At 56.1% G+C, this 26,948-nt stretch overlaps 1 protein-coding gene across 2 annotated transcripts in view; it reads left to right on the top strand.

Moving 5' to 3' along the window:
* The window catches only part of PAX8 (paired box 8), a 50,414-nt gene extending 26,503 nt beyond the window's left edge, over positions 1–23,911 (top strand). Inside the window, exons 3-12 of one of the 2 annotated variants that reach the window (XM_081101217.1) lie at positions 157–322; positions 1,964–2,161; positions 3,889–3,977; positions 4,211–4,336; positions 4,610–4,785; positions 8,870–8,990; positions 9,380–9,586; positions 16,173–16,274; positions 21,182–21,268; positions 22,799–23,911. In XM_081101217.1, the coding sequence (XP_080957343.1) occupies positions 157–322; positions 1,964–2,161; positions 3,889–3,977; positions 4,211–4,336; positions 4,610–4,785; positions 8,870–8,990; positions 9,380–9,586; positions 16,173–16,274; positions 21,182–21,268; positions 22,799–22,875 (1,349 nt within the window). In that variant the 3' untranslated portion in view covers positions 22,876–23,911. The remainder of the gene's footprint in view (positions 1–156; positions 323–1,963; positions 2,162–3,888; positions 3,978–4,210; positions 4,337–4,609; positions 4,786–8,869; positions 8,991–9,379; positions 9,587–16,172; positions 16,275–21,181; positions 21,269–22,798) is intronic. The other variant, XM_081101218.1, reaches the window with a different exon arrangement.
* Positions 23,912–26,948: the final 3,037 nt, after the last annotated feature.

Raw genomic sequence — 26,948 nt, 5'->3', positions numbered from 1 at the left:
CTGCCTCATTCCCCCGGCATCCCCAGGGCCTGGTACAGTGCCCGTCACGTAGTGGGCACGCAGTCCATGTGTGTTTGAATGGGTGGGTAGGCTCTGAGTGAACCGGCTGCCGCCTGGCCCTGACCACTGTGTTGGGACTATTTCTTGTCTTCCCAGGCCACGGAGGGCTGAACCAGCTGGGCGGGGCCTTCGTGAACGGCAGACCCCTGCCCGAAGTGGTGCGACAGCGCATCGTGGACCTGGCCCACCAGGGCGTGAGGCCCTGTGACATCTCCCGCCAGCTTCGCGTCAGCCATGGTTGTGTCAGCAAGATTCTTGGCAGGTAAGCACGAAATTCACCACCCACCACCCTTCGGCAGGGCGGCCTCTGCACCCGCCGGGCTCACAGCCCCTCCCTCCCAGGGACCAGGGCTCCCTGCTCCCCAGCAGGGTGCTTCCGCCCTTCTTTCCTTCCTTCTTTATCTGTTTCTCCCGCCTTTTGGTGTCTGCCTCCTCCTTTTCTCCTTGGTGTGTCTCATTTTCCAAAGGCTTCTCACTCCTACAGCAGGAGACTCTTCCCCAAAGAGCTTTGCCCGCTGAGACCCAGGGAGATGGAGCCGCTAGGGAAGGGGCACGCCCTCAGAGGTGGCTTCCAAGGTCAAACCCCTGGGCCTCACCCTCTCAGGCAGCCAGGCCTGGATGCTGTGAGCTTTATGAGATGACCAGGTGACCTGCCTGGGGAACCTTTAATTTAAAAAATAGTCCAGTTCTAGGCCCAGCCCACGCCTGTTAAGGCAGAATGTTAGGGGCAGGGCCCAGGTTTGGCATTATTTCGGGCCCTCACATGATTCTAAAGCCAGAGTTGAAATCACTGCCCAGGGGTTCAGGAGAAGCCAGGACAGCAAAGCTATGCATCCAGGCTGACTGCCTGGAGGGCCACTCCTTTCCAAGTGCCCAAGGCAGCGGGTGGGGAGCTTCCTGTCAGCGGGGAGCTGCCTCCCTTCCTGACCCACAAGTAGACTGGGGCAGGGGGTGGGGGGGAGCTCTGGTTTAGAGGCAAAGGACCCGTCACCAAACTGTGGGAAGCTCGGGCCTCCCGGCTGATGTTGTCAGGGAAGAGTGTGGTCCCTTAGGGTCAGGAGAGGGGACCCCAGGGTGGGCCAAGCACCCCAGAGAGGAGGTGGTCCCTGGATGGTGGCAACAGACAGAGTTTAAAGGCAGATGCCATTTCATGGCAGAAGAGACAAGAGAGTTTCCAGAACAAGGAGGAGGAAGTATCCTGATGTAGGTCATTGACCTGCCAATGCAGCTGGTTGGGTGAAGGGAGAGGAAGAGGGGTGCAGGCTCAGCATAAGGTGGGGGCATGGCCAGACACCCAGGCAAGGCTGGGATTCTAGAGATGGTGAGGAGGGGCTTCTACCTGAACCCTGAAACCTGGTAGAAAACAGTGCCCAAAGTGGGGTGGGGGTGGGGGGTGGGATGGGGAGCAAAGGTGAACCAGCAGATGGGGCAGAGGGCTCAGTGACGCAGCTGGCCTCCTGGGGAGGGCGAAGCCAGGGTCGCCGGGGAGAAGAGTGAGTCATGCTGCAGCCAGCAGAGCCGGACAAGGACACACCACTGTGAGCTGTGACTCACAGGGAACCTACTGGAGCCCGCATTCCTGTTCTAGAGAGGAATCTGTAGGCCCCCAGGGTGGCCTGGCAGGTACTCATACCAGCCAGAGGGAAAGGCAAGGGATGAGCCAGGGGTCCGGGCGACCAGGGGCCCGGGGTGAGGTGCTCAGCAGAGTGGCCAGGCGGCAGCACAAACCTGCCCATGCAGGGGAAACAGCACGGGAGGGCCCAGCGTTTGAGGCCAGCCTTGGGGGCACATGCGACGCTGGGCCCCTCCCAGAAGCCTCAGAGGGCACAAGGGCCTCTGGTTAAGTCCACGCCCAGAGACTCACCTGCCGACTGGGTAATCTTTGGGTTGTCTATTGGAGTAGGTACTACGAGACTGGCAGCATCCGGCCTGGGGTGATAGGTGGCTCCAAGCCCAAGGTGGCTACCCCCAAGGTGGTGGAGAAGATCGGGGACTACAAGCGGCAGAACCCCACCATGTTTGCCTGGGAGATCCGAGATCGGCTCCTGGCTGAGGGCGTCTGTGACAACGACACTGTGCCCAGTGTCAGCTCCATCAACAGGTGAGCGGTGGACGGCAGCCAGGGGTCTGGGGGTCATGGGAGAGACCTGAGGAAGGCCCTGGCTCACGGAGCAGAGCTGGGAAGAGCCTGGAGTCAGGCAGGAAGTCCCAGGCACAGGGCTGGCATCTCACCTCCTCACCTCCTCGGCCATAGGCATCCCCACTCCCTTCCTGGCTGTACTTCCTGCAGTTTCCTTCCTTACACACCATCATTTTTCATTGAATAAAACAATCTCCTTCTTGAATTGATCCTTTCTTAAGCCACAAGAACCCTAACTTGGCCCTCATTCAGATAATCACTCATTTGTTTAGCCATTCAGTTAGTTATTCACTCACTACCTTAATCTATCATTGGCTCACTCACTCATTGATTCATTCATACACACATAATTCACTGTTATGTGCTAGGCCCTGGGGGCACAAAGTCCTTGTCCTGGTAGACCAGGGGTCCTCAAACTTTTTTTTTTTTAATATATTTTATTGATTTTTTACAGAGAGGAAGGGAGAGAGATAGAGAGTTAGAAACATTGATCAGCTGCCTCCAGCACATCTCCTACTGGGGATGTGCCTGCAACCCAGGTACATGCTCTTGACCGGAATCGAACCTGGGACCTTTCAGTCCGCAGGCCGACGCTCTATCCACTGAGCCAAACTGGTTTCGGCATCAAAGTTTTTAAACAGGGGGCCAGTTCACTGTCCCTCAGACAGTTGGAGGGCCGGACTATAGTTTAAAAAGAACTATGAATGAATTCCTCTGCACACTGCACATATCTTATTTTGAAGTAAAAAAACAAAATGGCAACAATATTTGTATTTGCATGTGGCCCGGCGGGCCGTAGTTTGAGGACCCTTGTGGTAGAGCTTATAGTCTAGTGCAGTGGTTGGCAAACTCATTAGTCAACAGAGCCAAATATCAACAGTACAACGATGGAAATTTCTTTTGAGAGCCAAATTTTTTAAACTTAAACTATATAGGTAGGTACATTGTTATTAACTTAATTAGGGTAATCTTAAGGCTTAGGAAGAGCCATACTCAAGGGGCCAAAGAGCCGCATGTGGCTCGTGAGCCGCAGTTTGCCGACCAAGGGTCTAGTGGGAAGACACACACTATTCAGGCACCCACAGGAGCAATTGTAAAAGTGCAGCTCTAAAGGGGGTATGTGAGCTGTCGCGGGGGGGTGACTTGGTTTAGGAAGGCTGTGAGATGCCTCTGAGTAAGAAGCAATGAATAGAGTTAACTAGCTTAGAAATGGAGTGAGCAGAGCTCTGAGGCAGCACATGCAAAGGCCCTGTGGCTAGCAGGATCTTATACAAGAAGCTGGAAGAAAGCCAGTAGATAGGAGGGGAGCAGGAAGCAGGCTGAGGAGGAGCTGTCAGCAAAGGCTGCCCTTGAGAGGGTAGGGGCCGGGCTACATGTTCTTGCTTCTGACCCTTGAGCAATGAGGAGCTCTTGGCAGTTTTAAGCAACAGGTGGACTTGCATTTCAGAAAGTCCGGCCTGCCTGCAATAGGGAGAAGAGACTAGAAAGGTCAAGAGCAGATGGGTGGCCAGGGAACACCGGGAAGGACCAAGTGTGAGGAGTACGGTCGTGGGTTCGAGGTGGACAGGTTGTGTATGAGGTGCTTTTAAGTCACCAAGTGGGATTTCAGAAAGGCAACTGGACCTGGGGCAGCTGCCGGTTATGTTTCCTCCTCTTCTCTCTACCCGTCTTGCTTCCCTTCCTTACAGAATCATCCGGACCAAAGTGCAGCAACCATTCAATCTCCCCATGGACAGCTGCGTGGCCACCAAGTCCCTGAGCCCAGGACACACGCTGAGTGAGTGTGGAGGGGCCGCAGGCACACTCCCCTGCACACACGTGCCCATCTGTATACACATGGCTCACACCCCCGTGTGGACTCGGCCCTTCCAGGGGACAAAGTCTTGTGGGCTCCCGGGAACCAGCCAGGAGATATTTAGGAAGCACAGCATGAGGCCTGACTCCGTGGTGGGGCAGGGGCGCTCAGGGGTGTCCCTCCCCCATCCTGACCCTGTCCCTCTCATGCTGTAGTCCCCAGCTCGGCCGTGACGCCCCCGGAGTCACCCCAGTCCGACTCTCTGGGCTCCACCTACTCCATCAATGGGCTGCTGGGGATCGCCCAGCCCGGCAGCGACAGCAAGAGGAAGATGGATGACAGTGAGTGTGGGGGGCATGGAGGGCAGGTTGGGGTGCAGGAGGGCAGTTTTCTCAGGCTCTGATGGGCCAGAACCCTTTGGGCCCAGGAATGTGTTGTTTTGGTAACTATTGGCCTGTAGCACGTGGTCTGTCTCTGAGCAGCCATAGCCCTGAGGCCCAGAGGCCTGGGACCTGGGTCCCTCCTGCCTCTGCAGCTCAGGCTGCCCCTCCACTCGGGCCTGGGGATGGGTAGATGGGTCCCCTGAGAGCTTTCTTCCTTTCCGGGGACCCCAGGTGACCAGGACAGCTGCCGGCTGAGCATCGACTCCCAGAGCAGCAGCAGTGGGCCCCGCAAGCACCTCCGCACGGATGCCTTCAGCCAGCACCACCTTGAGCCCCTTGAGTGCCCCTTTGAGCGGCAGCACTACCCCGAGGCCTACGCCTCCCCCGGCCACACCAAAGGCGAGCAGGTGAGATGGGGAGTGGAGGGGACAGGGTGGGCTGGGGCCCAGCAGGGTGCGTCTCTGCAGACCCGTGATCTGCCTGCAGTCCTGCCACCAGAGCCGCAGGAAGTGTCTTTGATTGCTCGGGGCAGGAGCTTCATGCAGCTCCACGCCCCAAACATCTGCTGTTTCACCAATGCTGGCACTTCCTCCTCCTCCTCCCAGCCCTCTTGCCTTCTTCCCTCATCCACACTGAGCTCAGCCCTCTCCCAGGGAGCCACAGCCAGGTCGTGCCACCCCCTCTGCCCGCAGTGCCTCCCAGACCACAGGGTCGGGTCCCACAGCTCTAGAGCTACAACCCGAAGCCTTCCCACTGTGACCTCAACCAGCACTTCCAGTCCCACTCCAGCCACTCACGCCTGCACACCCCATGACCCTGCATTACTCACGCCCCCGAGCGTGCACTCTCGTTCACACCTCTCTGCTCTGGCACACCCTGTGCCTCCCTGCGAATGCCTTTCCTCCCACGCCTCTGCCTGGAAAAATACCGCCTGCCATTAGGACTCAGCTCAAGCATCACTTTGCCCATGAGTCCTCCCCTCCCCCAGGTGTGTGTCCTCTCTCCCTCCTGGGCTTCTGCACCTCACCTGCCACTCCTCGTCACTTCTCCCGCGGCGTCAGAGCTGTCCAGTGGGCAGAGGTGTAAGGACACAGTGGGCAGCCTCTTGGAGCACCTTATAAAGTCTCCAGCCCCAAGCGCGTGCCGTTATAATAGATGCTCAGTAAAGGCGGGTTGGGTGAGGGAGTTGAGAAATGCAGGCAACTGACTGCAAACACTCAGGAAGGAGAGTTTATAGTGAGTGGGCTGGCTTCTGTGAGGGTGGCCGCTGCAGCCCAGTCTCCTGGGGCCAGCAACGTGCCACACTCTGACACAGCTGCCAGGCGCTGCCTCTGACCGCTTCTGTCTGTCAACAGCCCACATCTCCCCCTGACCCAGGCAGTTAGCCAGCTGAGGGGTCTCAGGGTGGTGTCTGCCCCTCCTCTTTGCTCATGCTATAAGGGTCTAGGAGTGAAGCAAATGCAGATACCTTTAAGATCTGAGCAGGACGACGGTGAGGATGCCACCAATCAGCTGAACCCTTGCCAGTGGCCATCTGGGCAGCTGGGCCTGTGCCAGCACCTGCAGCTGGGCAGGCAATCTGCGTCAGCGATTTTATCAGCCTGGGCCATGGTAGCCACGAGGGGTGCAGAGAAAGCTGGCTGTCAGCAGACCTGGGGACAGGGCTGGGTGCTCATCGAGTCAGCACACGGCTCTGGAGGGAGTGGGGCGCAGCAGTGGGAGCTCGCCCTGCTCACAGGAGCCTGCACAGCCCAGCATGCAAGTACCAGCCATCCCGGAAGATGGAAAGAGCCCTGGGGCTGCAGAACCTCCCCCCCACCCCCACGGCTCCATTCCTGAGCCCCCGAGAGCCCAGCCTGGTGAGGGGGCCTTTCCCACCCTTGGTGGCTGCTGATGCTGCCGGAGGAGCAGCCATGCTCTCTCACCTGGCACGGTCCCCGCAGCCGATAGAGAGGCCAGTTCCTCACACCTGGCCTCAGGGTGGGGCAAACATGCTGTCTTTTCTGGAAAAGCAACACGGGGGAGAGTGTTGGACAGAAGCGTCGTGTTTCAGTGCCAGGAGTAGTTAGGAGTCTCTGAGGCCCTTGTTCCTCCGTATCAAGTGCACGGAGAACCGATTAACAAGAGGGAATATTGGTAGGGTGACAGGGCCCGAGAACTTGGCAGCTCCTACTTACTCCCAGATATCGGGAATAACACTGCCTGTGATAAGTCTGTACAGAGCGCGCGCTGTCCCCAGACACTTTTGCTGGGTGCTCCATCCGTGTGTGTAACACGTCGATCCGGACCTCAGCCTCAGAGCCTGCTGCCCCTGCCACACAGGTGACACAAACCAAGGCCCCAAAGGCCAGGACCCAGCAGCTGCCTGGCTGGCGGTGCGGAAGCAGGGCTCGCCACATTCTAAAGCAGCGGTTCTCAACCTGTGGTCGCGACTCCTTTGGGGGTCGAACGACCCTTTCACAGGGGTCGCCTAAGACCATCGGAAAACACATATATAATTACATATTGTTTTCATGATTAATCACGATGCTTTAGTTATGTTCAATTTGTAACAATGAAAATACATCCTGCATATCAGATATTTACATGACGATTCATAACAGGAGCAAAATTACAGTTATGAAGTAGCAATGAAAATAATTTTATGGTCGGGGGTCACCACAACATGAGGAACTGTATTAAAGGGTCACGGCATTAGGAAGGTTGAGAACCACTGCTCTAAAGCATCGTACCGCTCCGCACCCGTTCAAGTTCAGGCCTTGTGAGAAACCAGTCATCTCTGGGACATGTAAGCCATCCTGTGTGACAGCACCAAAGTAGCTGGCTAGATAGGTTTGGGATTTTGTTTTTTTTGTTTTTTAGTTTTGTTTTTTTCCACTAAATTTCCTGGATTTTAGAGCAGCTATAGATTTCAATAGGTATTTTGGTATGGAACCAACACATTCAAAGGCATTTTAAACTTGCCTCACCCTCTCTAGAAATTAGGTATTTTGTTCAGTTTTGCTAAGCTGTGCCGTAAGCATCTCCACCCTCAGAGGCATGGGCCCTCGGAGGCATGGGACCAGAGCATCACTGAGTCGGTAATTGCTCTGACGGTAATGGAGCCGTCGTGTCCTCCAGCAGGGCCCGGCACGCACCCGAAGGTGCTGCGGCTCTTTAGCACCAGCTCCATGGAAGTCACTGGAAGTGATTGCCTTAGTGGACTATTATGTAACCAGGAAGCAATCCTTGAGTTCAGTTTTTTTTAAGATTATCTTTTTTTAAATAAAGATTTTTAAATGGATTTTTTTTTTTTTCAGAGAGAGGAAGGGAAAGAGAGGAAAAGAGAGGATGAGAGAGAAACATGGATGCGAGAGCAGAACATGGATCAGCTGCCTCCCACACGCTTCCTATTAAGGGCCAAGCCCGAAACCTGGTCATGTGCCCAGACCTGGAATCGAACCAGCAACCCTTTGGTGCATGGGGCAACACCCAAACGACAGCCACACCAGCCAGAGCTTGAGCTCAGCTTTGCACAGTGTGTTAGTGACGTGTGTGGGGAACAGGGTGCACTGTGTGTGCTGCCTCGTCCTCTGGTGGGTGGGAGGGGTCCCAGTGGGGGCGGTGTGTGCAGCCTTGAATTGAACAACCTCTTTCTGGAGGGAGTGCCTTAGGAGATGGCCCTGCTTGTGTAGGTGGAGTCTGGGGGGAGTCTGACCTGAGCTCTTAATAAAAAAACCCAGGTGCTGATAAAGAGACAGAATTAACCCAAGTGTCACCTTCAGGCTGGACTGAACATTTCTATTTGCTTGGATGTGGAGAGGAGAAAGGAGATCCACCTGATCTGGTGGGGACCACGGCTGCCCAGTGGCCGCAGGAGGGAGCACCCGGTCGGGGCTGGTGTCCCCAGTGTGGTCCCTGTTCCGTAAGGGCTCCGGGCTTCAGGCTCTCCGCACAGAAAGCAGGCACAGTGTTGCTTGCACACGTCACAGGGCTGCCAGGGGCGTGGACCCGGATAACAGAGGCAAAGCTCTTGGCAGATGTGAGATGTGGCGATGCTGTTAACCAGTCCAGGGCAACGGCTGGCGGCATGGCACTGCAGCCAGGCCCCTTGGGTTTAATCCTGGCTCCGCCCCGTGTGCGAGAGTGACAGGCTCCCTGACCTTTCGGGCCCGCATTTCCTCTCTGGGAGGAAAAAATGGTCCCACACAGTCCTGTGGGCTGAAGCTCCACCCACATCTTGTCCTCGGTGGGTTCACATCCTGTGAGCAGGCAAGGGAAGGGACCCGCCGGCCTGGGGGAGGAACTGGGAAGGAGACGCTCCATCCTGTGCCTGCTCACAGGCCAAGAGCCATGGCAGAGGGGGAGCTGGGAGCCTGGGTAAGAGAACAGCAGGGCTGTGCGTCAGGAATAAGAAGCCATTAAACACACTAAGTGGAGTCGAGGAGCAGAGACAGCTGCAGGTAAGGCTTGCCCCAGGGGCCTCTGTGCCAACTCTTCTTTGTTCCCCAGGGCCTCTACCCGCTGCCCCTGCTCAACAGCGCCCTGGACGACGGGAAGGCCACCCTGACCCCTTCCAACACACCCTTGGGGCGCAACCTCTCGACTCACCAGACCTACCCCGTGGTGACAGGTAGGATGCCCAGAATCTCCTGAGCCATGTGGCCCTGGCTGCCAGGTTGGGCTGGAGGGCAGGCGAAAGCAGGGCAAAGCTAGCATGAGGAGGAAGGTGTTAGGGCCCTAGACGTGGAGAGGAGAGGGCTCTGCTGGCTGGGCCTCCTGGTGGGTCAGGAGGGTCCTACCCTCTCTGCTCAGCCCCTCCTCTGCCTGCTGCACACTGTGGAGAGGCGGGCACTCCAGCCCTCTGCACACTGGTGGGGGCACAGCAGAGCAGAGCTGCTCCCGCCTCTCAGCTCCAGGAGCACCAGCCCAGCCACCCCGGGCCTGCACCCCCATCTCATGGCTTGTTGTGCATGCTCCCACCATCATCTCACCCTCTCTCCTTGTCTCCCTCCCCGGCAGATCCTCACTCACCCTTCGCCATAAAGCAGGAAAGCCCCGAGGTGTCCAGTTCTAGCTCCACCCCTTCCTCTTTATCTAGCTCCGCCTTTTTGGACCTGCAGCAAGTCGGCTCTGGGGTCCCCGCGGGAGCCTCGGTCCCGCCCTTCAATGCCTTTCCCCACGCTGCCTCAGTGTACGGGCAGCTCGCGGGCCAGGCCCTGCTCTCAGGTATGACAGGGAGGGCCGGGCCTGCAGCCTTCGTGGGGGTGGGAGGGGCCCAGGGCCAGTCCTTTGGTTCCAAGGGGTCCAGTCCCCTCTCTGGTCCTCAGTCCTGTCCACCGTCAACCTCTTTCCAAATTCCTCTGGCTATTGTTGGAGGTACCAGTATGTGGGTCTCCATGCAGCAAAGTCAGGCCATGGGGGGTGGGCACTCTGGGAGTGCCTGGAATGGGGTGCTTGGCAGCTTTCCAGAACCTCGCCCCGAGGCCCCGTGGAAGAGCAGGGACCCTAGGCCAGGAACCAGGTGCTCTGCTGAACACTTGGTCTGGGGGGGGGGGGGGGAAGGAAAAATTGATAAAACTTTGAAGGAAAAAAGTCATTGGATTTTGGAGCCAATTTCCAGATCAAATTTCTAAAGACAAAGGACCAGTCACAGTCGGGTCCCCACAGTGGAGCTCCGGTCGTGCGTGCCTCACGGTGTCACCCTCGGAAGACTCACACCCCAGTCTCCTCGCCTCAAAGCCAGAGCACCAGGGGGCCGGGCGGCTGGAGCAGTCCTGACACTGAGGGAGGCAGGCCCAGAGAAGGGCCGGTGGGGGCCCTGGATAGGAATATGGTGCTGGCAGGTGAGGGCTCAGCCCCTGTGCCCCTGCTCAGACCCCCGCAGGGCGGGGTCTCCCTGGCTGAAGGCCATGGGCGGCCGGCCAGGGCCTGAGGGGCACGGGGCGAGCGAGGCAGTGGGCCTGGGCAGAGGAGGCCGGTGGTGGAGTGAAGACGGCAGGTCCCGTAACAGTGCTCAGGCACCGAAGGGCGGCCGTAGCCAAGGGCTGTTCTAGGTGTGGGCCCAGGCGTTGAACCAGACGGGATGGGGGAGCAGACGGGGGCAGCCCTTCTGACCAGTGGTTTCCAAACATGCCGGGGGCCTCGCAACTCTGGAAATGAAAGCTTCTCCGGAAGTCAGGTCCCAGCCAGACCACTGCGGAGTGGCCCTGCTTGCAGCCCCGCTCTGCCCCGAGCGCCCTTGGACTTGGGAACCACTGCTCGCGAGGAGAAGAGCGGGCCTTCGCCTCCGAGGGAGCCGTGGTCTCCACCCTCCCTTCCAAGGACTCTCCCCTCTGTGTGGGGCACGGGGAGTTTCCCCAGCACCTCTGGGGAGGGAGGTCACCTCAGAGGAGGTGGGCACAGAGGTGAAGGGTTAATAAAGGAAGCCAGTGTGTGGGAAGCAAGGGAGAAAATGTTGACTCAGACTTGAGAATTTCAAAAGAGGGTGAAGTCAGCGGAGATGGGTCATTTGTTTTGACCAAAGTGATGAAAGGAGAGAAATCTTGAGCTGGGTAGGATGATGTCAGCTGGAGAAAATGGGGTGGGAGGGAGGAGAGAGGGGGAGGAGAAGAGTCTGCCTTCCCAGCCTGCCCCTCTCATGTGAACAGTGAGGCAGGTGAGGGATGAGGGTGTGGACGAGGCCATGAGGAGGGGTGCAGGGCCCGCAAGTGAGGGAAGGGCAGATGTCTCAGAGCACAGCGGGTGTCGGTACAGAGTGGAGCTGGTCAGCCCAGGGAAACTCCGTGCCCCAAAGCCCCACACTTTCTCCTCTCCCTGTCACCCTGTTGGGGCTTTAAGCACCCCTGTCGACACACAATCAGATCAGGGACCTTCCAACTCCTTTCAGCTCTCAGTTTAGTGACATGCCCACTCTAAAACCAGCTGTGGGACATGCACCTTGGGGTGGAGCAGCTGATAGCAGTGATCTGGGTCCATTCAGGCAGCCCATGCACAGCTTTGATGTGTCCTTCAGGGTGGTGGCCCCTGGCCAGGGCCAGGTGGTGCTGGGGTGCAGGGAGTGATCCCCGGGAAGGCTGATGGCTGACTGATGAAGGGCCCAGCCCACTTGTCCAGGAGCTTGGAGAAGAGCAGGAAGTGCCCTAGCTCAAAGGATTGGGTCCAGGCAGGCTGTCAAGAGTAGGAAGCTGCCCTGACTGGTTTGGCTCAGTGGATAGAGCGTCGGCCTGCGGACTGAGGGGTCCCAGGTTCCATTCTGGTCAAGGACATGTACCTTGGTTGCGGGCACATCCCCAGTAGGGGGTGTGCAGGAGGCAGCTGATCGATGTTTCTCTCTCATCAATGTTACTAACTCTCTGTCCCTCTCCCTTCTTCTCTGTAAAAAATCAATAAAATATATTTTAAAAAAAAAAAGAGTAGGAAGCTTACAGAGCTGGGCCAGTCCTGTGGCCTGGGCACAAGGCCTTTGATGGCTGGTGTCCATGCCGGACCCCGGGTGTTGGAGCTCCTGAGAGAATGTCCACATATGGGCCCTGGTCCAGATCGGACCTAAACATCTACCATGTGGCTGAACCACGGTGAACAGACCAGGAGGCCATGCAGAGAGAGGAAGGGTGGGAGGTCAGCAGAAGGATCTTGAGGGTGGGAGACTAGAAACCTATTCGAGGGAAGAAGAGGTGAGTTTGAAAGGAAGAAAAGGAGGCAGGACCCAGGGGCTGGGAGGGAGGCTCAGCCCCACCTACATGAGCCCTCCCCCCTGAGGCTCCTGAGGACACCCTGCTGCCTCCTGCAGCCTTCCTGCTTCACAGTCTCCCCAGGTCCCTCCCTACCCAGCCCAGAGGCTCTCGCTGTCCTCTGGCTCTCAGCTTCTCCCTAAACCAGCCAAGAACAAAGCAGCATCAGGGCTCGGGGGACGTAGGATTGCCCCTTACTCCCCCAGTGCCCTCGGGTGCCCCAGCTGGGGTCCCGGCACTCTCGCCAGGACCGATGTGGAGGCGCCTGGTCCTGGCTGCTCCAGGGCTCACTCCAGCTCCGCTGGTCGGAAGGCTCTGAGTTTGGTTTTATCATCAAAGAGTCCATTACCCGCCTCCATCCTTTTGTACAAAATTATATTTAGTCGTGCCAGAGAGATTTCTGGATCGCCATAAATTCTCCTTGCTATCAGAACAAGATAAGGAACTAAAAGGGTCACGTAGAGGGCAGACATCAAAGGGGCAAATAAAATTGTCTGAAAGCACCTCTGCCCTCTGAATTCCTCCACACCATGGTTCTCATCCCAATCCTACCCATATTTACAAGAGTCACCAATATATCCGGGGTGCTGGCATTTTCTTATAGAACCCCACTTCACAGCAAGTCAGTGTGGGCCCGTGCCTACGCCAGCTTCTTAAAAATAAGACCACATTGGAAGGATGTGTGAGTGCAGAGGAGATAAAATTACAAACCAAAGATAAACTTATGGTGAAGAGCCTTAAAAGTAAATAGTGGATGAAAAGAAGGGCATGGTGAGGTTGTGATGGAGGGCCTCACTTCACGGCTTCCCCGGTTTCATCTCTAAGAAGGTTGCGAGGTTCTTGGCTTTGGGGGAAGAAACCACGAGTTTAAGGAATTAAGGCAGAGTTTTATGGGACTGCTGGAAAAGTTTATGGAACAATAGTCTGGGAGAAGGTGGCACCCAAGAGGGTCTTACCAGTCTATCCAGGAGGCCAAGGTCCTGGGAGGAGGCCATCGGGTTCTGCTCCAGCATTCGGTTCAGAAATCTCTGCCCCGCTGGGAGGAAATTAGGCAACTAAGGAGAAACAAAGATTAAAATCTCAAAACTTATTAATTCAGTTTCCAAAAGCAATTTGGGGGCTAGTTCTCATGGGATGGGATGCAGGGAGCAGTTATGACTGAATTAAGTTGTGGTTTAAGAGGAGTATGTGCCCTGGTGCTCTGCTCACCGAGCTGCTCACGAAGCAGCAGAGTCAGGAGATAGAAAGGACAGGACAAGGGCAGGGGGAAGGAGCATCCCTGGAGAGTGCCTAGGCCACCCCTGCAAATAGGTGGCCTGCAAGCCAAGACTGAGAATCCTCAGAGTCCTTCTCAACACAGTGCACCAGGAAGCCCCAGGCAGGCAATGAAGAAGTGAGGCGAATCCACTTCACCATCTCTCATCCAACCCAGCTCCTCATGAGACAGACGGGAAGATGCAGTTCAAAGAAATTAAGGAACGTGCTCCTCAGCCACAACCTGACCTAGACATAGACCCCATTCCCTCCCCGCTTGACAGGAGGAAGTAAGGGAAATAGGAAGAGAGAAGGCATCAGGTTTGAACCAGCCACCTCTCTCCCATCACTCTCTTACTCAGGTCACCTGCCCACCCTCTGTACTCCTCCTGCCCTTACAGATGGCACATCTCTCCTTCTCTCTCCTGGGTTCCTGGCCAGGCGCTTGGTCCAAGGGCTGAGGACTGAGTCTGACCATATTGCAGTCTTGGAAGAAAGATAAGACTGTACCTCCATATAGCTTCTGCATCCTCCTCCCGCTACCTGTAAATATGCTAACATTCCTTTTTTCCTCACCAACATTTCCTCACTTGTTCAGACTCTGAGTCAAGCACACTGGACCCATCTGTGGAATCCCAGTGGGTTCCACCCTGTTTGGCCCAGCACCAATCACAGCCGGACATTGTACTGAAGGTCAAACAAATTAGGGGCGGTGTTTATTTTTACCAACATATTCACGGTCTCACTGATAACTCATTTCAAATGGGATTTATTCTATTCAGGTTCCTTTGACATGTAACAACTTGTAGAATGTGTTCATTGCACTAGCCAGTGTTTGCCTGTTGCATGAGACCCTGTCTCTGGATGACACGGATGACATCGTAGCAACAGTGATAAGATAGAGATAGTGATGAGGTGCATAGCGCTTCTCTTCTTTTCCTCCCATTGTGCATGTGAAGGAACTGAGCCTTGGGGCACATGGGCGGCTGGTCTAAGGGCACTTGGAATAGGAGCCACTGAAGCAGGATAAGAAGTGAGGTCCTCGGATTCCTGACATCCAGTAGGCCTGGTACTGTTTGTTGACCCCTTAGGCGTGGCTCCCATGCCCAGCCTAGTCTGTGCCCCATTTGGCCTTGCTAATTGAGCATTCTTGTTTCCTGCTGTGTCCCCGAGTAGTCAGAAAGCTGCCCAGTCCATGAGACTCATTCATAAGTATTTGTTGAATGAAAAACTTGCCTTCAGGGACTCTCCAGAAAGAGAGGTGAGGAGGAGTTAGTCACTGTGGTTTTGACAATTTATAGAGTTCCGTGGATGTACCTTTCTTCCATCACTACCAGGCACCCCCTGAAGGGCTGAGGTATGAAGGTCCTACAGGGGCCAACGGGAGGGAAGTTGGACGGGCAGTGTCGTACAGGGGATGGACTTAGTAAGTTGGTTGACAGGGGCTAACCTCATAGGTCCTAGGAGAAAAATCAGCCTCCGTGTGAAGAGGCAGCGGGATTGGGTAAAATGGTCCCAGTCTAACACAGTGTCCCTCGGCCAGAGGCAATTTTGCAACCAGGGGATATATGGCAATATTTGGAGACATTTCTGGTTGTCACATTGGGAGGGAACTGCTACTGGCATCCAGTGGGTAAAGGCCTGGGATGGTCCCGAATATCCTATATGGCAGAGGACAGCCCCAAACATAGATTAACTAATCCTAAATGTCAGCAGTGCTGAGTTGAAAACCCTGAAGCATCAGCAAGAGCCCCGATGACCAAGTAATTCATCCTTCAAGCTCGGCATTTTGAAAGTGAGATGGGCATTACTAATAAGTATGCGGGGACAGTGATCCTAACTGGGCAGGCCAGCATGTGTCTCACCTTGCCAGAAATCCCGGAAGGGGTCTGATCTGGGCCTGCAGGTCATAAAAAGGGGTGATGGGTGGAGGGGCGTGCATCTGTGGGCACAGGTGCAGATGGAAAGAAACTCAGAGGTCAGGCGGGGTCTCCCGAAAGGGAAGGTTCAACTTCCTGATGTACAGGACAGGGGGAGCCAGGGAAATCAGGGCTGAGCCATCTCCGTGTCACCAGGGCAGGGACACTACCCACAAATATAGACTAGCAAAGAGATGGGCGTCTGTTTCGCTGAAAATGTTTTTTCAGGAATGGGATCGACAGATGTGGGGTTGGTGGTCATGTGTAAATGTTTAATACATCTCAGTCCACGTCCCCTTTGTGGGTTGGGGATAGCCAGTAGGTTTCCTGTCCCTTGTAACTCTGATAGGCTGTGTCCATCTGTCAGGCAGGAAGAGAAGGAGGACCTCCCTCTGGCTCAGTGGAAAAAGACTGCAGTGATTGTTTAGTAATGTCTGCATGGGTTCAAAAAAGGATAGTAATGGGCCAGCAGGCCATACCTATGCCACCTTAGTAGAGCCCTGTTCTTGGTTGTGCTCAGAGCTGGGGCTGAAAGGGTGTGAGCTCTGAGTCCAGTGACCTCTATCGTATTCATTTTGGCCAACTGTCCTGGATGCGGTAGGAGAAACCAGGGCCCAGAAGACACAGCCCCAGCCTCCCTCTAATACATGACAGTTAGCGATGAATGAGATTCACAGAAACAAAATCCCTGGAGAGCAGGGAATGATGCTGGACAGCCACAGCAGTGCACCCTTCCTGGTGGAGCCTGGGGGCTGCAGAGGAGAAAGGAGGGAGGAAGTGGATTGGAGAATGGTCTGAGAGCAAGTGGGCGTGGCAGGAGGGAAGCCTCACTGATCATCCAGGAAGCAAGATGGTAAGTACAACGGCCTCCTGTGGCCCAACTGAGGACTCCTTCCTGTGTTTTTCCAGGGCGAGAGATGGTGGGGCCCACGCTGCCCGGATACCCACCCCACATCCCCACCAGTGGACAGGGCAGCTATGCCTCCTCTGCCATCGCAGGCATGGTGGCAGGTAAGGGGACGCCGCACCGAAGGGGAGCATTGCCAAGAGGAAGTGTTGGCCAAAGGTGGAGCAAGGGGAAGGGTGTGTCCCATGCATTGACTCCCCGAAGGGCACTGGGGGAGGGACTGAAGGATGCATCTCTTGAAAGTCTGGAGGAGAGACTTCAGTGCAGTCCTGGCTTCTTACCGCTCCCCAACTCTGTCTCCTCCTTCCCAAATCCTCCTACGTCACCCATGGTGGTGAAAAGGGAGGGGCTGAGGCAGACTGGTGTTCTAATCGGAGCTCTACCACTTGGTCCTTCCATTCAGGGAGCCCAGGTGGGGCTGGAAAACATTGGCAGCTAAACATAAGCCTAGCCTTCCCATAACTCCTGGTCTCCCAGTTATTAAACGGGTGACTCTCAGTTTACCTTTCTGTAACATCTGAATATGAGTGGTGTAGGGATGACGATGACGATGGCAATGATGATGACTACGATGATAATGATGATGATGATGGTTGAAGTATAGCCATCTTCATACACCACACCCACTCAACCCTGTATGGGCGGGACCCAAGTTCTAAATATTCAGAAGGTACTGCAGAGTGTGAGAGGAGCTGGGAGCATTTCTCCACTGTCATTTGAGCTGCCCTGGAATCCTGCCTGCCAGTCATTTGGTTTCTTTGTCTACCAGTGAGGTCATCACCCAACGGTGACCCAGGGTGTCAAGGCCTGGACACGTGAGGAGGACAAGGAGAGTCTCTTTTGGCAGGCGTCTCTCAGGGACCATAAAGGAAGGATGGGAAGGATAGGTTAGAACATTTTCACTGCCCAGAGGCCTGAGGACCTGGAGCTTCCGGAAGGGGCTGAATCAGGGTCTCTGCGATCCCCATGCCACCCCTGGGCCAGATGCCCTGGCCTGACCCCAGAGACAGTGCCTTCACCCAGACCTGCTTTTCTGCCCCCTGGCAGGGTTGTCTTTGCCAGTCACCCACCCTGGTGCCCTGTGTGAGGCAGGGGGCTGGGCAGAAGGAAGGGAGGGAGAAGTGAGGGAGGGAAGCAGGCTCTATGCTCCCTGGGAACCTGCTGAGCTGGCACTTGTTGCTGACTGGTTACCGTGGCGATGTGCTTAATGCAGCGTTGAAAATACAGAATACTCACTCCTCTCTCCCTCCTGGCCCCGGACTCCCTCCCTCCCTTCCTTCCTCTTCTGGAGCGTGAAATGAGATTGGTCAAGATAAAAAAGGAAAAGATTCGGTTATTTTTTTAAGAGTGTGGATAATGGGGCCTCTCAATCAAAATCCCAGGCTCCAGTCGGCTCCCCCAACCCCCATCCAACCTCTCCACCTTCTCCGGCCTCCTGCTTAGAGGAGGAAACATAAAGCCCAGGCTTTTCTCTTAATTATGAATCATCCCGGGGGCATGCCCAGGGCAAGGGGCTCCTGGGGCCCAGAGTCTGACCTGGGAGGTAGCTGGAAAGCTTGGGCCTCTCATCAAAGGCCCCAGGTTGTTTCCAGAAAGACCTCATCCCGCGTGGGTGTTGTGGACAAAAAAAATAGCACAACCACAGCATCCACTGCAAGTGCACTGGAAGGGAGGGGCCTTGCTTTGTGCAGTGGACAGTGGGTTGGCTCCCAATAAGTTACATGCAAATCTGATCTTCAGAAAATGCAGTGCTATTTCATTGTTTCACCTGGTTCCTAGGAACTCCGTGGTGAATTTTTTGTAGGAAAATTACTTGTTCATCTCTTACCAGTGGCCACAGTCTCCCAGGAACAATGAGGATTCCTTCCATTAAAATCAATAAACCTTCATTAAGCACCTACTATGTGCTACGTAAAGAGTAAGTGCTTCAAGCAAGGCATGTTAATGACAGTCTTCAGTCAGTTGTGGAAGAAAGGAAGAGATCACTTATTCTGTACTTCTGTGTGCCTGGCCATTCATAAATATAACTTTATTTCTCATTTATCCTTACCATAAGCCTGGGAAGCTGGTATTATCCTAGCTTTATAAAGATAAGGAAACACGCTTAGAAAAGCAAAGTGGTGTGCTCAGGGTTATAACCATACTAAGTGGCTGAGTTGTTCAAAAACAGGTATTTTGATTTCAAACCTAGGGCTCTGTCAACCACACCACACTGCCTCCCACCATCCTAGAAATCAGGACACCATGTCAGAGAACAACATAGGAACAGGACAGGACTCAGATTTCTCTTATTTTGCCTCCTAATTGTTGTTGTTGACCCTGCCCCATTCACACAGTTAATGATGCTCACACCAGTTCTGGAGCTTAACCAACAGCTCCAGAGATAGTCTGACTCATCCATCCATTCATCTATCTTTCCTTTCCATTCACATTTACACGTTTTGCCATACATACATACATACATCTTCTCATTCATTCTTTTATCTTCCTATCCATTCTTCCTTCTATCCATGCATCTATTCATTCTTCTATCTATCTACCCTTACATCTTTCCATCTATTTATTCATCCATCCATGCTTTCATCTCTCCATCCTTTCGTTCTTTCATACATCCATCCTTTCATCTATCCATCTTTCCATTATCTATTTTTCTTCCATCATCCACCCTTTCAACCATACATCCATCCACTACTTTTTCACTGAACAAATACTGGTTGAGGATCTATCCAAGATGCTGAGGATATAGCAGTGAATAAGGCCAGTCTCTCTATTTATGGAGTTTACAACCTAATAATGAAGAAAAAAGTACAGAAAACAAGCCAACAAATGAATAGACAGTACGTGCTGTAAAGAGAACAAAATGGGATGATGTGATACAAAGGATATACTACTTTAGATGGGGAGACCAGGAAGGCCTCTCTGAGGTGTTCAAAGTGCAAAGGCCCCAAGGCAGGGACTGTGGTCGCACACAGATAGGAGTGTGAGTGAGCGGGAAAGGACTCCACCATGAGATGTTGGCAGTGGCTTGGGTCAAATTTTAAGAGTACTCAGGCTGCTGGGGAACTGGTTGTGGGCATTTAAAAGAGGCAGCAGAGACCAGGGGCAGTTGTGGTTCAAGCAGTGGCCTTGGATTAGGGAGGCAGCAGTGAAGGAGGAGAAGAGAGATACTCAAGACATAGAGCCAGCAACACTTGCTGGTGAAGTGATTGTAGGGGTTCAGACACCCCTAGGCTTGGGAATTGGGAAACTTCCTGGATGGTGGTGGCAAGTATGCATGGGGGAAACTAGGAGAGGAAGAGGTAGAGCATGTGGCAGGTGGAAATCAAGAGTCCTGTGGGGCCAGATTAGGATTGAAACACCTCTTTGGTACCAGTTGAGTAAGTCAGTAGGTGCAATATATGTCTAAAGTCAGCAAACCATCCTGACGAGGGCATACATTTCAGCCATTGCTCAGAGCTGTAATTTAATGCTAAGGATTAGACAAGATCACAGGAAAGAGAAGGTGGATAGAAATTCACAGAAGGTTCACACATCATGCCCTGGGGTTCTTCAACATTTAGAGTTCTCACAGAGAAGGAACCAGGAGACTGGTGGAGAGGCCAGTGGGTCAGGACAGACCCCACCCCACTCCCTCCCCCGAGAGAGGGGTTGGTGGATGAGTCCAAGGTGGCTGAGAGTTAAGGAATGGTAGACAGAGTGACCACTAGGATGATTGGGTAGAGGCAGTGAGGATAGGAGGGGTCAGTCTGATTGGAGGGGAATGCAGCGGTGAAGGCAAAGACCAGGGAGCAGGAGAGGGGCTGGGAGCTGGAGAGGGATGTGGAATAGGAAGAGGATTTTTAAAGAAAAGAAAACAGAGCATGTTTGCTGGCTGAAGGGGGTGATGAATTAGAAAGGGATAACCGATGTAGCAGAAAGGAGAAGGGACCCATTGTAGGAATCAAGTCCTTGCCATAATGAGTGGGGTGGGATGCAGAGCAAAGAGGATGGCTGGCCTGTCGTGGGTGCAGGGGCATTGACAGATCTGGCAGAGGGAGGACGCTGCACCACCTTCCAAGGCCCGTCCCCACTGCAGCAGGAACTGAAGCAGATGGGTGCTCGGCAGACATGAGTTCAGTGAGTGCATACGTGTGTGAGTGAGCGAATGCACGAGTAAGTGACAAGAGGAGAGGGCAAGCACATTGCATTTTCCACTTCTCCTCCTTGTCCCTTAGCGCCAGCAGTGTTGGCACTGGGTGGGGGGGGGGGGGGGGGGCGGGGTAGAGGCACGGGGCCCTTGCTGTGTCGCCAGGGTTGAATCGGCTTCCTCGCTGGGTGCAGTGAACCCAGGATGTCTTGGCTACAGCAGCAGTAAACGGAGCAGTTCACATTGTGGGGTGCAAGAAAGAGCTGGAGTAGGCGCTGGGGCTGGTTCTGGTGCAGGCCTTCCATGCACATGTGGCTGAGGGCTAATGTCTTTCCCGCTCTGCATAGTAGTTTTTTCATTTGGGAAATGATGGTTGGATTAGATACTTTCTTAGTTTTTAGTTTTCATTTTTTTTTCTTTGCTTTTTTCCTCCCTCCCTGTTTCCCTCCTTCCCTTCTGCCTTTCCTCCCTCCCTCCCTCTCCCCATTGACCTGCCTGGAGAAGCCCCTCGCAGGTCTGGGCAGTAGTAGAAGTGGTTGGAAGCTGGGCCGAGGAGTCACAGCTCCCAAACCCTCTGGCTGTGTGAACATACCCAAATCCCTAGGCCTTGGTCCTTCACCTGGAAAACGGGCATAATGGGAACAACTGCCCATGCATTTCCTTGAGGGACAGCTTGTCAGGGTGGGGCCCCAGTGTCCAGGGAAAGGACACTGCTCCAAATGACACTGACTGAGGGCCCCCAAGGGAGGGGCCTTCTGAGCTGCCACTGTCCTGCCCTGGCTCCACCTCCCAGGGCTCAGCCAGTGCCAGCCCTGCAAACCCTTCTCCCTGACCCCAGCCCCATGTGGGTGCTGCACCCCACCTCTCACTGTGTGTCTCCAACAGGAAGTGAATACTCTGGCAATGCCTACAGCCACACCCCCTACTCCTCCTACAGCGAGGCCTGGCGCTTCCCCAACTCCAGCTTGCTGAGTAAGTCCCCGGGGCCGCCCAGGCCCTCTGCATGCAGGGCAGGTGGGGTACAAGGCTGGGCCAAAGTCGTCTCAAACCTGGGAGGCCCAGGTTAGACCAGGGCCGGGGGAGACAGGTGTTACTCATAACTCCAGCGGGAAGGCAGTATGCCAGGCTGTGGCCAGGTCTTTGGGGCAAGAAGGTGGGGCGGGGGGTGGGGTGGGGGAGACTTCCCTGCCCATCTCTCTCCTGCTGCCCAAGGCCATGTCTCTGAGATCTTTCTATTGAGGAGGATCCAGGGCTCAGGAAGGGCCGGGGTGGATTAAGAAACCACAGAGTGGATGCCCCACCTTAGGGGGCTCACAATCCAGCAGCATTAACACTGCTGGGCTGGCCGCAGAGCGCCCGCTGGCCCTGCCTGGGAGCACGCCGATGGCACCGAGCGCTGCCCTGTTGCCCACATTAGGCATGGAGGTGGCTCACAGTGCTCAGCAGGCCCTGCACAGAAGTCCTCTGTTCCACCCAGTCCCGGAAGTTGGCTGGAGATGTGAAGCCTTAGAATCCAGGTCCAGAGAGTGACCTGCGGGCTGCTCCCCACCCCTCTCTTCCTCGGGCCTGGACTACGTGGAGAAGCTTTTCAGGAAACACGCCCCATAAGAGGGGAACTTGAGGAAACTCACTCAGCCTCCCTGAGTGATGACCTCGGACCAACCTGGGCCAGAGAGAGGCAGTGGTGCGAGCATGGCTGACCCCACAGGCATCATCGCAGGCCTGGCAGGGCGACCGCTCTCGAGACCCCCTCCCTCTCCTCCCATTACCCCCTGGCATTCCAGAAGGGACTGCCACCTCTCTGCTCAGTTTAGGCCGAGGGGCTAAGGGCCGGTCACCTTCCCACAGAGCCTCCCCGTGGAGCTCCCCCAACACGCACAGCCCCCATTGACGTGTCAGAAGTTTTGTTGTTGTTAATCCTCACCCGAGGACCTTCTCCCCATTGATTTTTGATGTGAGAGAGACAATTGGTTGGTTGCCTCCCACATACTCCCTGACTGGGGCAGGGAATCGAACCTGCAACCCAGGCACGTGTCCTTGCCCAGGAAGTGAACCCACAGCCCTTTGGTGCCTGAACCGACGCTCTAACCACTGGGAAACATTGGCCAGGACAACCAGTCAAAATGTTTAATCCCTCTGATTTGGAAGAGGAAGATTCTATGACCTCGCACAGTTTGGGCAAAGCTGGGGAGACCCTGGTGATCCCCCGGTGTGCGTACCTGCTCTCTGTTGCTCTCTCCCTCCCTGAAACAAGGGCGTTGAAGGTCACAGTGATCATGGGGGGAGGGACAAGGAGCCACCTTCTCCTTCTGGCCAGAAACTCAAAGGTGAGGTCAGAGAAGGAGGAAACAGGCGGAGAGGAGTTAATCTTTGATGATCAGATAGGCCCGGGGGTAAATGATTAACCTGCGCTGTCTTAAAGGTTAGCAGATGCCAGGGCGGCTGCGGTGCAATTTCCCCCTCTGACCAGCCGTGTTGTTGTTATTTTTCTGACGTGTCCAGGTTCCCCATATTATTACAGTTCCACATCGAGGCCAAGCGCGCCGCCCACCACCGCCACGGCCTTTGACCACCTGTAGTCGCCATGGGGACAGTGGGAGCGAAGGAGCCGCAGGAGGACCGGGTCGGGGACGCCCGCAGAGAGTCACGGAAAGGAATCTTTATTTATTACACGAAAACAATCACAAGTCCGCGCGCAGGTCGCACTCCTGTGTGGTTGACCTAATGAACCGTGAAAGACAGGATGACTTTGCAGAAGGCCAGACTGTCCTCCGGGATCCCTCCGTGAGGCGGAGTCCCAGGGAGGGACATCGCACCCCGAAACACGCAAAACTGGAGGAATTCGGGGAGCAGAGGAGCGACGAGCTTGAGGGGATGGCAGGTGGCCCCCAGGGGGCTGAGGGGCCCAGGCGCCTCTGAGGCTCCACGGTCAACATGCTCTAGCGGTCTCTCCTGGGCTGTTAGCAGTTCCGTCAGGCTCACGCGTCGCAGCCGTGGGAAGGCTGTCCCCACAGCCACCCTGAGGGTCACTCACTGAGCTGTCCCAGAGTTGAGGCTCCTGCTGTCCACCTCCCCAACCCAGCCTGCTTGGCTCCGCCTGCACCTCCCCCTGGGCCACGGGCTGAGAGCCTGAGAGCCGGGCCCAGTCAACCAAAAGCTCCACTGGCGGTTCAGGGGCCCTCCTCTGCCTGCTCTGTGATGCACCAGCGCCCCAGCTTCTCCTCCTGCAGCTCGTCCCAGAGACCAGCCTCTGACAGCTAGACACAGACTTTCCAAAGGGCCCAGCGCAGGGCAGGCAGAGCTGCTGGGGACCTGTGTCCCTCCCATCAGCCCTGCCTTGGCCCAAGACCCCCCCCCCTCCCACCCCATAGCCGAGGAGGCCTGCTGCCACCCCAGCCAGCCACGCAGGCTCCCTCTGCACCTGCCGCTCTCGCCCAAGGCCTGACTGTAAATACTGTACATGCAGCTCTGATGGGCGCCGCTCCCTCTGTCCACCCAGACTGTGGCCTCTCAGTGAAGTGTCTCCCTGCCATGTTGGGCTTCCCTCCCCGATGCTTCTTTCTTTTTTAAAGACGCCACTATTGCCACTCGACTCAATAAACCATTACTCCGTTCCAGGCTTCGGGGCTGACTGGGAGGCATGGGGGAGGCGGGTGGGCTTTGTCCAGAGAACCTCAGGCCCAGCGGACACTCACTTTGGGGACTGGGGTGCCCATGAGGCCTGACTTAGGTTGTCCCTCTGCCCTGACATGTTTCAGGCCAGGCACACACCCATCCCACACTTTAACGTCTTCAGCTCCGAGTACCTTCGAGAATAAAACAAGCACACGGCCGTCCCGGGCCGGTGGTAGACGCCCCACAAGTGGCTGCTGTTGTTAACAGAAGCCAGTGTCGCGGGGAAGCTGGCAGCTGACCCAGGAATGGCTGCGCACAGAAGCAGCCTGTGACCCTGTGGTATGAGGGGGATGGGGGGAAGGGGAGTGAGCAGACATCTACTGGGCTCTGCTGTGCCAGGCACAGGGGGGAGGCCTCCCATCAGTGAAGGTGGGCTTAGCCCCATTGTACATGTGGGCAAACTGAAGCGCAGGAAGAATGAAATCCAAGCGTGGAGGCAGTGGGCTCAGTCAGGTTCTCTTACCGTAAGTCCAGCACTTTCACCCAGCACCATAGAGCCCTGCCTGGCTGGTGCTGGAGGGACTTATGCAGGGCGCCATGGAGAGGCACGGGGTGGCAGTGCCAGCAAGTAGGGAGGGAGCCCGCAGGGACAACCTCTTTCTAAGATATGTTAGAGAACAAGGGGGCACATACCATGGTGGCTTCCGGGGCTCTGTCCCCTGCAGGGTGCTGGGTCCCCCAGGGGCTGTCTGCTGTCCACAGGGACCCTCTCCGATTGACCCTGGAACAAAAGGCAGGGCTGTGGTGAACTTGATGGCTGCAAGGACAGCACCTGAGGCTGCGTCAGATGGAAGAGGATTCCAACCTCCCTTCTCCCCCGCCCCTCCCCACCCCGCCCCCTGCACACACACCCAGCATCCAGGGACTCCAGCCTGGGAGGGCAAGGGCTGGGAGACAGGAGAGGCCAAGATGCCCACCAAAGATGAGGACAGCAGGAGGCCACGGGCCAGAGAACGTTCCCATGGGAATAACGGGTCCCCATCTCTTCCCAGAGGTTTGAGATGAGGCTCGTCCTCAATAACGGCTTCCCTCTGGCCACGAGCCTGGTGGGGGGACCAAGCCCTGTATCCCTGAGACTCCTGGTGACCCTGAAACTCTGGGCTCCTGAGGCCCTAAGGCAGCTCCCACCTGGTTCTGGGGCCACAGTGAACCCTCACCCAGGAATCACTGTGGGGTGCATGGCACCTAGGGAGCCTGCAGAGCAATCCAAACACCGGTGCCCTGGCCGGCCCTCTCCCACCCCGAGTGGCAAAGGGGCTTGGCTGTGCTTGTGCCATGGTGACTGAGCCACTCTTCCTCTTTCGGAGGCCACCTGGGTATCCAGGACACTGCTCTGAGGTGCTGGTGAGTGTGGCTGGGCCAGGTGTGCAGCCAGATATTCCCTCCGTGGTCAAACCGTGCAGCCAGCGATGTCCTGGGAGAGAAATACGACTTGAGGTGCTGTTGGGAGAATCTGGAATGTGAGGGCAGCAGAGAAGGGTGAGAGGAGAGGGTGAGGAGGGCAGGGGGGCATAGGGCGGAGCTGGAAGCCACCTGATGGGACCTGTGTGTGGAGGACGGGACCCATCACAGCGGCCCGAGGGAGGGGCTGGCTGACTGTGTGGCGCTGTTGGGCCCTGGTTCTCCAAAGGCCTGTCTGAGCAGGGTGTTGGCAGGAGAACTGGGGGAACAGCATAGGCCCGAGGCATCCCCGGGGCAGGGAGGGCCCACCTCGCCTGCCCCTGCACACGAGAGCAGCCCCTCTCCGCTGTAGACAGGCCCCTCTGCTTTGAGGCCACTCGCCCTGGTCCCTCATGCTCCCCATTCCCTCCTCAGGACCCCGTCCTCCCTGCACCAGCTGGGCCAGGCCGGCCTGCAGCCCACAGAGGCCCCGGTGGGGAAGGCAGCCCCTGCTGGGTGGGAGACAGAGCAGCTCGAACCCTCCCTGGCCAAGGAGGGGCAGAACCCATCTTCCCACCGTGGCTGGAGCTGCTGAGACCCTCTGTCCTGCAGGCTGGGGACTGGCCAGCTGGGAGTCCTGCCTCCGTGGCCAGGCCCTGGGCTGTGTCCAACCCTCGCTTCTCTAGCATTCCTGCTGAATGTTGTTACTGAAGAACACGAATTCCCTGCCCTGCCTTCCCAGGGCCACACTCAACCCTCAGACAACCTCAGGCAGGGGAGTTGGTGCCCCAGCCCAGATGGGCCCACCAAGGGCTCCCTCTCCTCCTGCTCACCGCCCCCCCTACCGCCCATGCGCCTTTCCCCCACACCCACCCGTCTTTCTGAGGTGATTCCTGGTGTCCCTGTCCTGGGGTAGGCGCAGGAGGAGGGGGCTGACCCCCAGCGGCTTGGGGGCTCCCTCCTAGCCCTCCTTCACCCGCCACTGCGCTGCCCCCTCACCCCGCCCTCCGTCACCCTCAGAGGTTATGACAACCCTTCACGTAGCCGTGCTGTCTGTCTGTTTGTAAAACTTCTCCACATCCATTTCTCTCTGATTCGGGACATTGTCCCCATTTTGCACCTGGGGAAACTGACAGCAAGAGATGACCTTTTCAAGGTCGTTTGGAGGAGCTGGGACCAAGCTGAATCTGCACCCTCCTCAGAGGCGTCCGATGCCTGGACGTGGCCTCCGGCACTTGGCTGTGTGGGGAGGGACAGAGCTGCTGGCTCCCAGCGGCCAGCCCTCAGGCCCTCCGAGAAGTGCCAGGTGGATCCATTTCCCTTGCATCCTTGGCCCCCCTTCCCTCCCCAGCCTTCAGGGCCATGTGCACCACCATCTGAAGGACGACCTGTGATGCTCCTGGGCCCCAGCTCCTGTGTCACCTCCAACAGGCATGACCAGCGGAGCCAGCAGAGGCTGTGGTGCTGGTGAAAGCAAGGGACCCCGTCCCACAGAGGCGACTGACCTCCTCCCTCTCCCCTTCTCTTTCCTTCCCCCTCTCAGTTTCCTACTCCGGTCCCTCTGCTGCCGGGTCCCAGCAATGGGTCCCTCTGCTGC

Source organism: Myotis nattereri, assembly GCF_964212035.1.
Source record: "Myotis nattereri genome assembly, chromosome: 10".
In the NCBI taxonomy this organism is placed as follows: domain Eukaryota; kingdom Metazoa; phylum Chordata; class Mammalia; order Chiroptera; family Vespertilionidae; genus Myotis; species Myotis nattereri.
Note: the sequence above shows the minus strand (reverse complement) of the source record. Positions and strands in the feature narration are given on the sequence as shown.